This window comes from Monodon monoceros, unplaced genomic scaffold, assembly GCF_005190385.1.
Source record: "Monodon monoceros isolate NGI ecotype Baffin Bay Population unplaced genomic scaffold, NGI_Narwhal_1 Super_Scaffold_3, whole genome shotgun sequence".
Classification (NCBI taxonomy): domain Eukaryota; kingdom Metazoa; phylum Chordata; class Mammalia; order Artiodactyla; family Monodontidae; genus Monodon; species Monodon monoceros.
In genome coordinates this window covers 50,516,333-50,532,820 of record NW_021703780.1, presented here as the reverse complement: position 1 = coordinate 50,532,820, position 16,488 = coordinate 50,516,333, and the positions used below count along the sequence as shown (strand labels likewise).

Here is a 16,488-nt window from a genome sequence, read left to right as displayed (position 1 = left end):
TGAGGTGGAGAAAGACCGTTCTGCCACCTTTGATCACCTCAGGACGGTTGTCATCACTTTACAAGCAGAAATCCATTGGTATAGGAGGGCATGGGCATACAGGGGTACCCAGGAGAGGAGCAGAACTTGATGAGCGGGGGGGTGAGGATGTGATGAGCACGTGGGCCTGACTGTGGAAAGCAGACTTGGATCCACTGACCGTTCCGTTTTTGTGGATTTCACATCAGAACAGCAGAATCTGCAAACCCTTGACCCTAAAAGGGAAGGTTTTCTGTCTTTAAAACTCCATCAAAGCCTGGTTCTTCGAAATCTCCATTTCTCAGAGCCCCTGCTAACCATGGGTGCTTTGCGGGTGCCCACAGATTGGTGTTTACATGGCCAGTTGACCTCCTTCAGACCGACATGCCCTGTTGGAAACCCCTACCCTCCATCCACGTACCCCCATTTTGGACCCACACCAGGGGGTGGTCTCACCTTCTGCATATGGACTTGAGTTCCAGTGTGGGTGGAATTGGGGGTGTCCTCTAAGACGTTCACTGACAACGTGATGAATGAAGCCAGCTTTATTTTTAAACCCTGATTATTTACTCAAGGTTGGATAAGAGAATTTTTGCAAGTTTTCCGAAGCTGCAGGAGACAGAAATGTTGCTGGATCCTTGTTTAAGCTTAGGGCACCGTCTGCTAAGGGTCTGTGCCAGTGAGGGGATGTGTGTCAGGCTCCCCGTGGCCTTTTCTTCCTTGGCGGGACTTCAGGGTCCCAAGGAGCTCTGGTCGCCAGTCGCCTTGGAGTGAGTCAGCTTCTGAGGCCTGTGCACCAGCCTTAATTCTCCTTGCTGGAGCCAGTGTCCCTGACGGCATCACCAGACGCAGGAAACGTGACGTTGATTGAAGTGGGACAAGCTGGAGGCGTTTGTGTGCACAGTAATGTATGTTCTTCGTATGATGTGGCGGGAGCTTGCAGAAGGCGTCTTGGCTCCTGGAAATCAGGGACCAGCTGCGTTTGGTTTCCAAGGAAGGCAGACAGCAGGAGACGCTTGGTCCCTGTGGGTTGTAAGCATCTCCCTGCGAGTGTGGCAGTGGGTGGGAGGGTTGCACTGGCTTGTGGGCAGATGGGAAAATCACACTTTGAGAAGAAAGAACAATTCTTCACTTCATAAAACTTGCTTGAGCTATTGATTTGTTTAGTTTACAATCAGTGCTTTGTGAGAGCAGCTAATTTCAAGCAGGAACAATTGCACTCCAGGTGGAGCTCCTTTTCTCTCTCTCTTTTTTTTTTGGTTTTTGTTTTTAATTTTTATTTTATATTGGGTATAGTTGATTAACAATGTTGTGTTAATTTCAGGTGTAAAGTGATTCAGTTATACACATACATGTATCTGTTCTTTTTCAGATTCTTTTCCCATGGAGCTCCCTTTCTTGTTGAGATGTATAAGGACCTTGAAAGCTATGCCCACCCCCTTGAGTGCAGGATGGTAGCGTGATTTGCTTTCGATTGTCCTTTTTCCTGCCACACAAGATAACCAGGCCTTGACCTCTCCTGCCCCGCTGCCCTGGGTGGAGGGGATGTCTGCTAATATAGGTGACCACCCAGCACGTTACTGCAGAGGAAGTAGCAGCTCCATCACCTTGGCATTGAAGGGAGTGTGTCTGAGCTCTCTGGCTTTGGTGGCAACTGACGGGAAATGCAAACTCACAGTGAATGGAGACAGCCACCCTTTAAAACTTGCCTGAAACTTAGAGGAGGGGGAAGGAGCAGGGAAGGTCAGGAGGGCAAGTATATGGGACGGTGGCCCTGCTTTAGCCCGTCAGACTCGTAACCACAGTGACCTTGGCTGCCATGGGCACTGCAACACAGGAGCTGAAGCTGGAGGAGAGGTAGGGGGCTTCCGGGCATTGACAGCAAGTGCTGGCTCCTGTCCCTCTGTCTCTGATTTCCCGGTGTGGAATCAGGGTGGCCCATGGCCCCAGACTCCCCCTCTGGTTAGTCTTCTCTGGACCATGGTGGGGGTCAGGGGCCCTCAGTTATCTCAGTATATCTAGCAAAGCACCTTTCCAATGATGTCACATAGCACACATGACATGAGTCTAGGGAACCAGGCACATGATGGAAACTTGACTTGTGGCTGGAGGAAAGCCCCATGGCCTTGGGAATAATTTGAGCAGTATGTCTATGGTAAATGTCCATTTCAACTGAAATTTTAGAAATGCTACCCCAGTGGAAAGAGCACCATACTTCCTCTGGAGTGTTGGTGAGGAAGGACAATTATAAACACCTTGATCGCTAAATAACTTTTGTGTTTTGGAAGTAGATGAGATGCTTCTGTCTAATGAGATTGAAAATGATTAGTTTTTGCTTGGATATTTGGGCAAGTCTGTATCCTTTTATATTAAAATGTGTGGGCTCCCGTGTTTCTATATGTTAAGTTCATTAGTAATTACCAGTCAACAGTAATTAGAAACAATTACGTAGCGTTTTGTGTAGAGTGCTTTTGCTGATATAGAAACAAGTACTATGAGAACATACATAAATGAAGAATGGTGAATAGGATTATTTCTTTCAACAGAATTGTGAGGACAGCTGTAATTGTAGCCAGAGTTCTTGGTAGTCAGGTACTGGAAAATTATGCGCTCAGCAGTCCACCTTGCATATTTTATTAACTTGCCTGCTTTCTCTGTAATTTGGAAAACTGGAATCAAGCAACTGAATGAATAAAACTTGCATCAAGGAACGTGCAGGGTCTGTTAGCCAGGTTGAAGCTTAGCATTATTATAAAATTTCAGACTTTTTCTTTACATTTTCATTTTTGCTTCCCTCCATAAATTAATGCCAGCACTGAGCCTTTTTTTTTTTTTTTTAACTTGCTGTAGTGATATTCACTAACGGGAATAGAAATAATTTCAGAGTAAATTTTCCCATAAATAAGGTAATGTCAGTTTCAGGGGTGTCTGACTTTTGCTTATAAACAGAAATTTACATTAGCTATAGTGCCCTGGGTTGTACAAGTTAACAGGAGAATATTATTTGGGAATAGCCAAGGTGAAGGGACTCACACTTGAATATTATAGTTAGTTTCTTAGAGGGCAGGAAGCTTTCTTGTCGGGGGAGGTGCTTAGGCTAGAAGGCTCACTCACAGGTGAGGGGAAGATGAGAGGGCTCCTCAGGTGCTTAAAGGTAGGGCCTGCACCCCAAAGATCGTCTTCTGGGCTTCCCTGGTGGCGCAGTGGTTGGGAGTCCGCCTGCCGATGTAGGGGACGCGGGTTCGTGCCCCGGTCCGGGAAGATCCCACATGCCGCGGAGTGGCTGGGCCCGTGAGCCATGGCCGCTGGGCCTGCGCGTCTAGAGCCTGTGCTCCGCAGAGGGAGAGGCCACAGCAGTGAGAGGCCCGTGTACCGAAAAAAAAAAAAAAAAAAAAAAAGATCGTCTTCTGCCCACGGCTGGGAGGACCAATTTATGGAGAAACTCTATCTGGGCAGGCTTGGGCTCTCTGCCCTTGCTAAGCACATGGGTTCAGTGCTGTGCTTCTAGCTTCTCAGGAGCAGGCTGGTGATTTTTACTGATGATCTCGTTTTAGCCAAACTCAGGCCCCGAATTGGTTTTGTCAGAAGATGAGAAAAGTGACACTGAAGATCAGGAAGAGACAGAAGTGGGCGTCATGGAGGATCAGCGCAGTGTAATCCTTCACCTCATTTCTCAGCTCAAACTTGGAATGGATCTGACCAAGGTAGGTGGGCGTGTCCCCTGGGGCTTGCGGCCCGTCGTCTGGGTGCCTTCTGTCCCTCACAGGCTTTCCCGCTCGGGAGACTGGGGATGCAGAGTGGGGAAGGGTCAGAGCTGCGGTCAAGTATGGATGTTCCGGGGATTATTGGAAAGGATATTTTATGTAAACGATCATCCCCAGAGCATGAGCCTTGCATTTGCTTCTCTGGAGGAGCTGCAATGCTTCAAGGGCAGGGAAAGCACACAAGATAAGGACAATTCAAGATGGGATTTCTTTGTCTCCTGCTGTGTCCTGGAGAGGATTAAAGGTGACCTAGAGAGATGGACGTGGCGCATTGGCCACAGAGAGAAAACAGGAGGAAGGAAATGGTGTGGGCAAGAGTGAGGCTGCCTCCACCTGCACCACCACCACCACCCCGCCCCACCCCCCCGCCCTGCCTCTGGGCACCTGGCCACCTCCTGTTGCTGGCTGTCATTGGCCTTAACCCCATTGATGATCCAGACCTCGCTGCTCCCGTGGAGAGCTGTGTGCCCGCTGGTTGGTAGACGCACAATAACTCTTGTCGGTGCTGCGCCCATCCCGGGAAACCTCGTCGAGAGGACCCAGCATCCTCCACGCTGGTGGCCGGGTGATGGCCCCCGTGGAGCCTTCCCTGCCTCCGGGCAGTGGCTTCGATCTGGAGGAGAGAGGGGAGGCCGCTCTGCGTGCAGCTGAGAGGTGTGTGGGCCTCGGGAGCGTTGTGGGTGGTGGGAGATGCCTGCTGTCCAGCCCACCCGGCTTCCCTTGCCTGTCCTGATGCTGTTGCCGAAAGCTCGGCTTCTTTGCACTGGTGCCGAATCGAATCTTGGAGACAGAGTTTTGGGTGAAGTAGAAAAGAATAGCTCATTTATTGCTTTGCCAGGCAAAGGGAGACACAGCGAGCTCCTGCCCCACAAAACTGTGTGTCCCAAACCGGGAGGTAAGGAGTTCAAGGGTTGGGTTGCTGATAAGGATCAGGGTGTGTGCAGGGCCTGCACTCCTCCAGTCTGGCCTCAGGTGGTCTTCTCTGGAATGAAGAATGCTAACATTTTCCATTTGTTGAGGGTTTTCTTTCTGCAGAAGAGTTCAAAGACGTTGTTAATGTGTATCCCTTGAGACTGAACCAGGACCCTGCCCCAAGGCTGCACTATTGTTTCCTGACTGCTCCTCCCTTGTCTCTGCATTCCCTCCCTTCCCTGATTAGCAACTGTTTGAAAGGCTTCCTTGCCCTGGAGCCCCACAGGGTCCTGGTCAGTTTCGGTAGGTGCATCGTGATTAGGAGGAACAGGACGTGACCATGGGAAGGGTGTGCTGGGAATGAAAGTTCTCGATCTGGAAGGCCTACTTGAAATGATCAGAGCCCCTGAAGGCGCAGCCTGGGGAAACTGCCTTGAGGGTCGTGGGCTTGTTTGGCTGCAGGGAAGAGGCTGGATTCCACAAGCTCAGCTTGGCCTGGAGGCCAGACCAGCGAGAGGGAGGGGGCGGGTGAGACAGGCTCTTTGAAGAGGAAAGCGACAACAGGGAGCCTCAGAGGGGACAGAAAAGCCTTTTCTTGGGGATGTTCTCATGGGTTTGATCATGAGGGAGTCTGACATCCTGGGAACCTGCACTACTTTCCATGGGATTGGGGGCGCATGCTGAGCAGTGTGACCTTGAAGGTTCCCTTGTCTCCCCTTTCCCTGCCCTCTGCTCGGGGGCTCCACACACCAAGCTGACATTCTGCTGCCTTCTCTTAATTTCTGTCACCTGGCCATGTAATTTGCATCCTTTTTGCTAGAAGAATCGTTTAAGTGCTTGCCTTTTAAAAAGCCCCCTCTCTGATTCCTGTCTGAGTGTAGAGCACTCAGACGGAGCTTTGAGTGAAGACCTGGGGGCTGGAATCTGGGCTGTGACATCACTAATTTGACCCCAAACCATGTTTCCAAACTCTGGTTCACAGCCCGTTTTGTGGGTTGTAAAACCAGTTTAGTGGGTCAGATGTACCAGAGTGTACAGCAGGTGAAACTTTTTAGTTCTTTTTAGTTTAGTGAAACTTTTTAGACCCAGTGTGTACTGGGTCACCATGTGAAATATATTTGCATCGTGGATCATATTCTATAATTCAATGTAGACTCCTGAGTGATACAGGAGAGAGACTGTCAGAGTAACTGAAGTTGCCCAGGTCAGATGTGGAGAAACCCAACAGCACTGAGGGGACTGTATGATGGCAGGTGGAGTGTCTCAGAGACATCACCTTCTGGCTCCTGTGTTTTATTTTTTAATTTTTTAATTTGGCTGTGCCGCACGGCATGTGGGATCTTAGTTCCCTGACGGGGGATCAAATCCATGCCCCCTGCAGTGAAAGCTCGGAGTCCTAACCACTGGACCGCCAGGGAAGTCCCTCTTGTTTTAAAATATGGAAATCATGAGAAGTGTACATCGCCTTTTCCTAAAAGAGCAAACGTGTTTATCCAACAGTCAGCTATCAGAAAGAAAAACTTTTCTAATCTGTTGTTCATTAACTTATTTACTGGGAAGAAGCTGTTATTCAGAAACCAAGGGAACATTTGACAAGCTGAAATACTTGTGAAAGGAAGAGGGAAACCTTTTATTGTCCCATGAGGCTTTTGGGCTTTCGTTGCCCTGCCCTGTAAAAATGTTGATGAAATTGTATCTTCCCCTTTTTAAAAAAAATTTTATTGAAGTATAGTTGACTTACAATGCTGTGTTACTTTCTGCTGTACAGCAAAGTGATTCAGTTATACATACATATATATTCTCTTTCATATTCTTTTCCATTACGGTTTCTCATACGATATTGGATATAGTTCCCTGTGCTCTACAGTAGGACCTTGTTGTTTATCCATCCTATATGTAATAGTTTCCATCTGCTCATCCCAAACTCCCCCTCCATCCCTCTCCCACCCCCTTCCCTTTGGCAACCACAAGTCTGTTCTCTATGTCTCTGAGTCTGCTTTGTTTCATAGATATATTCATTTGTGTTGTATTTTAGATTCAACATATAAGTGATATCATATGATGTTTGTCTTTGTCTGACTTACTTAGTATGATCATCTCTAGGTCCATCCATGTTGCTGCAAATGGCATGATTTCATCTTTTTTAATGGCTGAGTAATATTCTATTGTCTACATGTACCACATCTTCTTTATCCATTCATCTGTCGATGTACATTTAGGTTGTTTCCCTGTCTTGACTATTGTATATAGTGCTTCTGTGAATATAGGGGTGCATGTATCCTTTTGAATTATGGTTTTTTCCAGTTATATGACCAGAAGTGGGATTGCTGGATCATATGGTAGCTCTACTTTTACTTTTTTGAGGAACCTCCATACTGTTCTCCATAGTGGCTGTATCAATTTACATTCCCACCAGCAGTGTAGAAGGGTTCCCTTTTCTCCACACCCTCTCCAGCATTTGTTATTTGTAGATTATCTCTTTCCTTATTGTCTCTTCTTGGCTCTTGTCTGTGTCATTCAGTTAAGCTTGTGCTAAGCTGGCAGTGGACGAGCTTGGCCTGAATGGCACTTGGTTCGATGAGCAGGCACCCTGGAGAGGTTACCTTCCACGACTTGAGGATGAAGCTTTGATCTCTCCATAAAATAAGTGCACAGCCCCATCTTTGTGGAGGTGTCCAGCACAGCTGCATTCCCAGGTCACCAGCCTCACTGGGCCTTGAGTGCTGTATTTTGCTTTAGTTTATTAACCGTGGTCATCAGTTTCCTGGGCAAGTGACCAGTGGGGTTGTATAACATCCCATGCTCAGAAGCATCCCAGGCTTGGTTTACTGCTCTGCTGTTGCTGTCTTGAAATTCTTAATCATTTTGAACAAGAGGACTTGCATTTTTGTTTTCACTGGGCCCCCCAAAGTAGGTATCTGGTCCTGCCTCCAGAAGCACCTTGGTCTGTCCTCCTTCCTCAGTTGTGGTTCCAGAAGCCCAAGTTACTGGTGAATTCCTCTACTGGATAACCTGCTACAATTGCACAAATCATGGGTAGCCCAGGAAGGAAAATGAGGGAAAAAGGAGGAGCCACAGAAGATGGAGGGCACAGAAGGGCTCTTTGACAAAGGGACATGTAGGTTGAGCCTGGAGGGTGAGTGGGCAGTAGTGGAAGGAATTAGAGGAAGGGCATTCCTGGTGGAGGGAACAGCATTGGGCGAAGCCAGAGAGCGAAGGCGGTGAGGCTGGGGGGAGTGTGTGCTGGCGGGGCATGGGGGAACCTGGAGTGGGGGCTAGGGTTAGATCTGCAGAGCCTTGTGGGCCATTGAAGGAAGGTGAACCTGATCCTGAGGGTGATGGGAAACCTTTGGAGGCCTTGGAGCAGGTGGGAAACATGTGTTTTTCAGAGTTGCTGCCCTGATAATTTGTGGGCTCCAGGGAGGGGGCCCACAGGATGCAAGGTTGAGCTTGGGGGTTTATGACGATTTTTACCGTGTTTTCAGGGCTACGAAAGGCAGCCGTCAGTAACGCACGTGCTCTCTCATCTAACAAGTACTTATTGAGTACTACACCTGCCGGTACTGTTCTAGGGACTGGGAGTGCAGCAGTGAACAAAACAGTTAGAATGCACGCCTCGCGGAGCTTGTGTGATGGTGGAAAGAGACCGACAGTAAGCTAGAGAGAGAAAAGAAAAGAATGTGGAGATGCAAACACAGTGGAGAGACACAGAGCATGGCGGGTGGGGATGGAAAGCTGATGGGGCCGGTGAGCCTCTTAGGTGAGCTGCTCAGCGCAGGATTCTCCAGGTGTCACTGGAGTACAGGCCAGGTGAAGGTGAGGAAGCCAGCCAAGTGACCATGTAGTGGAAAGCTGTTCGGGCCAGCGGGGTCAGTGAGTGGACAAGGCCCAAGGTGGCCCTTGCCTGGCATTTTGAGGACAAGCAGCGAGGCCATTGTGTCTGGATCAGAGTTGACCCGCGTGGGTTGGCAAGAAATTAAATTGGCAAGACAGCAGGGGCTGGATCAGAGGGCCTCGCTGGACATTGTGAGGACTTGGGGTGTTATTATGGATGATGTGGGTGGCTGTCAGAGAGTTTTGAACAAAGGAATGCAGGGCTTTCCTTGTATTTAAAAAGATTATTTTGACTCTTTTGTAGAAAGTAAACTGAGACAGGGCAAGTGGGGTGCAGGCAGCAGCGTCAGGGTGGGAATGGAGGAGGTGACAGACAATGGCAAGGGCAGTGGCAGTTTCTGGGTGTACTTAGAAGACGTGCCAGCAGGCTACAGGTATCCTTTTTGCATGTGGTTTTGTTGTAAGGTATGAGCAAAAGAGGAATAAAGAATGACTCTAAGATTTCAACCTGAGCAACCGGAATAATAAACATTAGAGCTGCTGTTTGTTTCAGTGACCTATTGCTGAGGGATTGACCACCCTAAACGAAGTGGCTTAAGATAACCATTTTATTTATGTTCACAGTCTGGGCTGGGCTCAGCTGGGTGGCTCTTTTGCTGGTCTTGCCAGTGGTCACTCGTGTACCTGTCATCAGCTGGTGGGCTGGTTGTAGGCTGAACGTGGCTGGGACAGCTGGGCCTCTCTCTCCTCAAGAAGTCTTGTAACCTTTCTGTCTCCATGAATCCTTCCCACATGGTCTGTCCAGCTGGGTTGCCAGACTCTTAACACGGTGGCTCAAAACTCCCAGGAGGGTCAAACTGGGTGCTGATAAGCCTTGGGCCCCAAACTGACACTGTGTCACTTCCACTCTGTTGATTAAAGTGCCACAAGGGGACTCTTCAGGGGTGTGAATTCCAGGGGCTTGGGTTCATCGAGGGCCACCCGTGGAGCAGACCACCAGCCCCGCTTACCAAGGGGGGAGAGGCTATGGGAAGAGGAGGTTGGGGTGTTTGGGGGGATATCCCAGATTCAACCTTGGGTCTCTTGGGTCTGAGGGATCCATTCAGTTCTGCATCCAAATTGAGAGGGTGTGTAGGCAGCTGAATATAGAAGCCTGGGGTTTGTGAGTGAACCAGTTTGGGCTCCAGTTTGAGAGTGAACAGTGTGCAGAGGGTGGTCCAACTCGGGAGATGGTAACCCCCCTTTAGGGAGTGAGTAGAGATGTAGGGGGAAAGTCCAAAGGCCGAGTCCGGGGAATCTCCAGTATGTGAAGGCTGGAGAGATGAGAAGGGTCCAGCAGAGGAGACTGAGGAGGGCCAGCGGGGGGCGGGGGGAGGAAGCAGAGGAACATGACGACATGAAGTCACACGCAGGCAGTGTTCTAAGGAGAAGGGCGTTCTCCGCTGCGAGGCACTGCTGCCAACAAGCCTGCAGAGGGACCATTGCCTTTGTTTTGGTCAAAGTTTGATTAGGTGGCTTCAAGGGAGGATGGGGAGAAAAGTGGCGACGGGGAGTAAAGATGGCGTTTCAAGGAGCTTTGATGCAAAAGGGAAGCAGAAAATTGGGACGAAGCTCTGGAACAGAGGACTTTGGTTTCTGAAGATGTTTGAATGCTGATGGGAACGGTAGGTCGGGAGAGAGGGCGGGGATGCCTGCGGGAACTTGAGAGGGGAGGGGTTCTGGGATCCCGTGCGGTGCGGAGGGTCTGTCCTTAGCTGGGACAGCCCACCGTTGTAGCAGGAGGCAAGCAGCAGAGCGGAGGGGCGGGGACCCCGGGGGACCCTCAGCTCTGTGTTTACGCACGTGGTTCTGAGCCGGGACGCGCCCCAGCTGTTATCTCACTTCTGAATGTCTCTGTTTCCTTGCCTGTAAAGCAGGGATAATCCCGTCTTGCTCCCACATCTGCACAGCCACGTGTCAAGGATTCAGAGCAGTGAGGGTGATGAAGAGGGAAGGGCTGTTAGAGATTTGGGGAGGGAGGAGGCAGCAGGGATGAGTGGCCCTCTCAGGCGGAGGAAGGAGGTGGCAGGATTGCCCCTCGCCCCGCCCCGGGGCGGGACACGTAAGGATTCTAGGTCACGAATTTAAAGTGAGACCAACGAGCATGTGTCTCTTTTCTCCAGGTAAGTTGAGCTGCCAGGTTGAGGCTCGGAGAACGTGAGGAGGTGGATTAAACCAGGGTTGGGGTTTGCTGGCTGACCCCCCAGAGGGAGAGAGGGCCGAGGGGCCAGGGCGTGGTGGTGGTGGCAGATCAAGGGAGTGAGTGTCAGGTGGGGCAGGGATGCCATGCTGGGCGTGGAGGGAAATGAGGCGACAGGGGATGGTGGACGTGATGGGGTCGTGGGGCTGGGGCTGTGATGGAGGGAGCTGGACGTACCGGGTGATGGGAGGAGGGGGGTGCTTGAAATTGAGATTTTGGGGGGGGTGGTTGTGGGGAACAGCAAGATCCAGGGTGGGCCTGTGACCTCTGTGGATTCCTCAAGGGATTTGGTCTAAACTCAAATTTTACAGATTCAGATGGGACAGAGATCTGCTGGAAGAGGGGATTGTGAGCCCTTCCAGAAGGCATAACTGATTCCATAGAGCAGGTGGGAGTCTGGGGCTGCAGACTGTGGTTGAAACTAGTGCAAAGCAAAGGTGGATTGAACACTCCTTGGGTGCCCTGTGCACATCCTGTCCTCAAGGTTGTCAGACAAGATTTGTACATTGAGAGAGAAGCTTGCTGAGATCGTTGTGAAGTTTCTATGATTCTTAAAGAATTATTTAAATGGTTCCAGTAGAGCTGTTTGTTGAACCAAGAGGAGACGTGGTTTGTGGTTGCGGTTTGTGTGCCCCCGGGATAGAGAATTGCCTCACGACGGACACCCACGTGCCTGCCACTGGGTTCAAGGACGAGAACATTCTCATGGCCTGCGTTCCTGCTCACGGATGCATAACCTCCCCCCAGGTCACTGCGTTGTCTTGTACTTCCTCCACAAGTGGCTTCTTGGTGTTATAATGATACAGTGGACATCTTGAACTCACAGCTTTTTCCTTGATTGATTCATTTTATTAGGCTGAATTTCCAGCGTCAGTCACAACAAGCACGGATTAACAGTGCTGTGCTTAAGCTCCTTCTTCTAAGGGGGCAATTTGCCCAGGTCCACGTGGTTGTCGCTGCCAAGAGATGAACCTCGGCTCACGGTTTCTGACTCTCCTGCAAGCTGGGCCATTTATTTATTTATTTATTTACTCACTTACTTACTTATTTATGGTACGCTGGCCTCTCACTCTTGTGGCCTCTCCCGTTGCGGAGCACAGGCTCCAGATGTGCAGGCTCAGCGGCCACGGCTCACGGGCCCAGCCGCTCCGCAGCACGTGGGATCCTCCCGGACCAGGGCACGAACCCATGTCCCCTGCATCGGCAGGCGGACTCTCAACCATTGTGCCACCAGAGAAGCCCAGGGGCCCTTTTTTTTAAAAAAATATTTTTATTAAAAATAAATTTTTATTGAAGTATAGTTGATTTACAATGTTCTGTTAGTTTCAGGTGTACAGCAAAGTGATTCAGATATATATATATATATATATATATTCTTTTTTAGAGGGTTTTCCATTATAGGTTATTACGAGATATTGAGTAGAGTTCCCTGTACTATAACAGTAGGTCCTTGTTGTTTATTTTATATATAGTAGTGTGTATCTGTTAATCCCAACCTCCAAATTTATCCCTCCCACCCACCTTTCCCCTTTGGTAACCATGTTTGTTTTCTATGTCTGTGAGTCTATTTCTGTTTTGTAAGTAGGTTCACTTGTATCATTTGTTTTAATGAGTGCCTTTCCTGGTGTCCCAAGCACCATGAGATGCACAGGAAGGGAGCTGGCCCTTTAAGGAAACCAGGGGGAGCATTCCGTGGGCCTTTGGCAGTGTGAATCCTCTCCTGCTCATTTTGTAAGGCTGGATTTTTATGTACTTCCCCTGGTTTCCTTAAAGGATTGCACAGGTCACTCTCAGGTGGTTTTGGCCTCCCTTCCTTGCTTGTTTGCACCGGGTAGGTTTCCCAGACTGAGAACAGAGTATTATGTAGATGACTCTCAAGGTTATTAGGTTAACTGATGTTTCTTTGGAGAAGTCGCACCTGCTCTGGCCTTCCATATCGGACGGAGGCCTGCTGTGCTTCCCTTTGTGGGGAAGGGACGGACCATTGCTCTTTAGGGGGACCCTTTGACTTTCTCGATGGGTGATCAATTGTTTCCAAATTCTAAGATCCCAATCCAAAGATAAGTTATTTACTTCTAGATTGATGCAACTTTAGCCGTAATTAATTGTTCTCTCAATCCTGAGTGCAGATCTTCTTTTTTTTTCCTTTCCCCAAAGTAGTTTATCGTCTTAATTATGTTGATGGCAGAAAAGGCAGCCCTGACTGATGGCTCAATAAATCTGCAGTAGCGATTGCAGCCGTTTGGCTGCCATAAGTCTCAGCAGCTGGGCCACCGCTCACCGCTCAGTTGGAGGCAGACAGTCCAGTTAGTCCTCACCTCTTTGTGGCTCCCTGTCTGCAGTGTCCACTGCCCAAGAAACAGATAGTTAAGTGACTTATTGGCAAAGGGACCAACAAGAAGTCAGGGAGATCATAGAAGAGAGAGAATCCACTTTAATGAAGTGTCTTGCCCACAGTGGTCAGCGTGCTGGCTTGAAAGGACAGAGGTTGGGTATTCTGCACAAACACCAGCAAGAGATGAAAGGGGAGATGGTCACCCCACTCCTGCCCATTCTCCTCCATCTCTCTGGGAATTCTACTTTCCCCAGCGCGGACAACGCCACAGCATCACTGTCAAGTGCAGAATACATGCCTCGAGGGTTGAACCTGTTGTTGGCTGTGAGACCACATTCCCCGTGTCTTTCATTTCAGGAGGGTTGTCTTTGACAGTAAGTTCTCAGGTATTGCATCCCTAGTAGAGCCTTTTTTTTTTCTTTTTCTTCCAACTCTTTATTTAGCACATCTTCCAATCTACAGTAGAGTTGCAAGAATAGAACAATGAACTTCCACATATATGCTTCACCTTTATTGGCCAATTGTTAACATTATGCCACTTTGTATTTTTCTTTCTTCTTTCCCCTCTCCCACTCTCTCCCTGCTTCTTCTCTCTGTCCGCCACACAGCAGGTACACACGCACATGTACGTATGTGTTTATTTTTTGATGAGCCATTTCAGAGTAGGTCGTAGACATGACTCTTTTCCCTGACATCCATCAGTGAGTGGACCTCAATGGGCTATCAATGACCTAACAAGGTCATTCTCCTACACGACACATTGGTCACCCTGGGGAAATTTAACATGGCTTTGATACTGTTTCTTACACGCCCATAGTAAAATTTCCCCCCAGTTGTGCCAATAATGCTCTTTATAGCATTGATAAGAGCAAAAAGAGCCCTGTGGATGCTACAATGTGGGTGTGTGATGGGTACAGCGAAGGGGGGAGTGGATGGAGGAGGAGGTGTCAGAAAAGACCTCACGGAGGAGTTTACCTCCTATGAGCTGAGTAGCTATTTCTCACTTAGATGAGGGCAGGAGGGAGGGCAGCAAAAGGAAACAGGAGTGAACTCGTGTGTGTGTGTGTGTGTGTGTGTGTGTGTGTGTACGTGTACGTACTTGTGAGGGGAGGGCTGGGGCAGAAAGTGAGGGATACTGTGGGACTGGAGGAGGTGGGGGCCAGGCTGGACTTTGTGTCTTACAGAGATTTTAGAAAGATGACTCCAGCTGTGGTGTGGAGAAGAAATAGTGGCAGGCGTGACAGCTGGAAGGCGGGTTAGGAAGCGTCAGCTGTACTTTTCCAGACAGGGGGCACCGTGAGTGTCCTTAGTTGCCTATGGTCTCCCTCCCATCTGCACATTAATGACAGTCTTTGGGTTGGTGGATTGCCTTGTCATCCAGGAAGAGTAGAACGGACTAGAAGGTGGGGCTCTCGTCCCACCTTTTCCCCCAGGGCTGCCTCCTGACCCCTGCGTGTTAGGGACAGGAGAGGGGGTGGCTCAGCCATCCCGGTTCTGACGTCCGGTGACCGCTCACCTCCCTCGTCCTCTGAGGGAAAGAAGATGCTCTTGTTGGCCCGAAGTAGAGAACTGTGATGTGTCGGGTGACGGACAGAACTTGGGGGGCAGTTGGGAGCCCTGAGGTTCCCCACATTCTCCTGCACCTTCCCTGCCTTCTCCCCAGTCTGTCCCCTCACCTGTGAGACCAGGGGCTTGACCTGCAGCATCCCGAAGGGGCCTTTGGGTTCTGATGCTGAGCGATTTGGGATTCTGCGTGGGGTTCTTTTTTCTATTTGTTTTGTTTTAATCCTTCAGCTTCTGAGTTCAGAAATGCTAAGTTAGGGGAAATGCCTTAAACTCTTGCCCTTTTCCAAAGTACCCCGTGAGAGCATAAACATCCACGCGATTCTTTCCTTTTAATTTCAGTCTCGGGTGCAGCCCTGACCAGAGGTGGGATTGTTGTTGGAGACGCCCCATCCCACGGGGTCGGGGAGGAGGAACCCGGGTCTTGGGACCGTCTTCACGTGGAGCTCCTCAGTGTAACTCTGCACCCCACCCCTGCCCTCCATCAGAGGGCCCCCTGCCCGGGAGGGAGCACAGGGATGCAGTGTTTCAGGGAGGCCTGGAGATGCGGACCTTGGTGGCTTCTTTTCTTTTGCTATTGATTTGGTCGCATGGGCCGGGGGTGGGGGTGGGGGGGGGGAGTTCCAAGGTTGCTGAAATCCACAGCCTCAACCTGCACAGCCTGGGTGGGGAGCATTCCTGGGGGGACCTTGAGTGGCTCTGTGGGGGGCAGGCATGGGAGGCGCAGCCAGGCCCCCGTGAGGCTCATGGGAAGGGCAGGCCTCACAGGGCACGGGGACGGCAGCTGAACTTGACCTGTTCCCACGCAGAGACGTAGGAGGTCATAGCAGTGGCGTCTGAAGGCGGTTCTGAGCCAGGATGCACTTTTCCCGGCCATCTCAGATGCTCAGATACTCAAGTTTGTCAAGTTGTGGCTCAAAGAAACTTAGGAAATCTCCATTAATTTGCATAGCTGTGTTTTAAATAACGTTTCTTCTTCTAGTTTATTATAAAAGTAAAGCAGAAAGATACTCAGAAGGAATGTAGAAATCACTCATTTCTGACACCCAGAGAGACATGTTAGATTGGGAGTGTTGCTGTGATACCTGGGTTGTGTGACATGCTCATTTTATATCTGACTGCTTTGCGACCTAGCGAGGGTGCATTGTCCTCTGACATAGTTTTCAAGTGGGACAGAAAAGCATTAGAAGGGGTACCAACCTCACCTCCCCAGCGGGCTGGGCTTCCCCCAGTTTCCTCTGAAATCTCTGTGCTTTGCTGCTTTCATATCCACCTGTCTGTCTCATGTCCGCCTGTCTGTCGGGACACCTCACTTCCACGGTATCTCCATCTTTCCCTAGGAAGGGTCCCAGCAGGCTGAAGTGGGGGCCAGGTCACAGATCTGTGTGTGGTATTATTGGTTAGCAATGCTTTTGTGGGAGTTGGGGCCTGTGATGTGACAGGACAGACCTGGCCATGTAGGGAGGAGTGTAAACCAGCTGCGTGACCTCGGTCAACCCCTTCCCTTACCCGGACGGTTCAAGGGGGAGCCAGCGGGTCAGGGCTGGGCTTCCAGCTTCAGAACCCCGTGACTGCCACCGTGAGAAGCAGAGTGAGACGCTCCAGGTCAACGCAAGCTTGTCTTGCAGCCGAGGGGTGGAATGGTAATACGTCATCAGACCACTGGGGGGGGGGGGTGATAGCATATCAGGGATGGTGAGGGCTTACCAGCTTCCCAGAAAGTCCATCATTTGCTTTAAGTGACCTAATCCTTGGGTTCTAGGTACTTGGGTTGTATGGTGCCTGAGGGACCACTTGGATCCACTTTGGACCAACGAGGAGTC

The 16,488-nt window shown here is 50.0% G+C and overlaps 1 protein-coding gene across 4 annotated transcripts in view; it reads left to right on the top strand.

The window, feature by feature from the left end:
* Positions 1 to 16,488, top strand: part of OSBPL10 (oxysterol binding protein like 10) — a 286,331-nt gene that overhangs the window by 248,460 nt on the left and 21,383 nt on the right. For all 4 annotated transcript variants that reach the window (XM_029242396.1, XM_029242397.1, XM_029242398.1 and 1 more), the window contains one exon: positions 3,573 to 3,722. In XM_029242396.1, the coding sequence (XP_029098229.1) occupies positions 3,573 to 3,722 (150 nt within the window). The remainder of the gene's footprint in view (positions 1 to 3,572; positions 3,723 to 16,488) is intronic.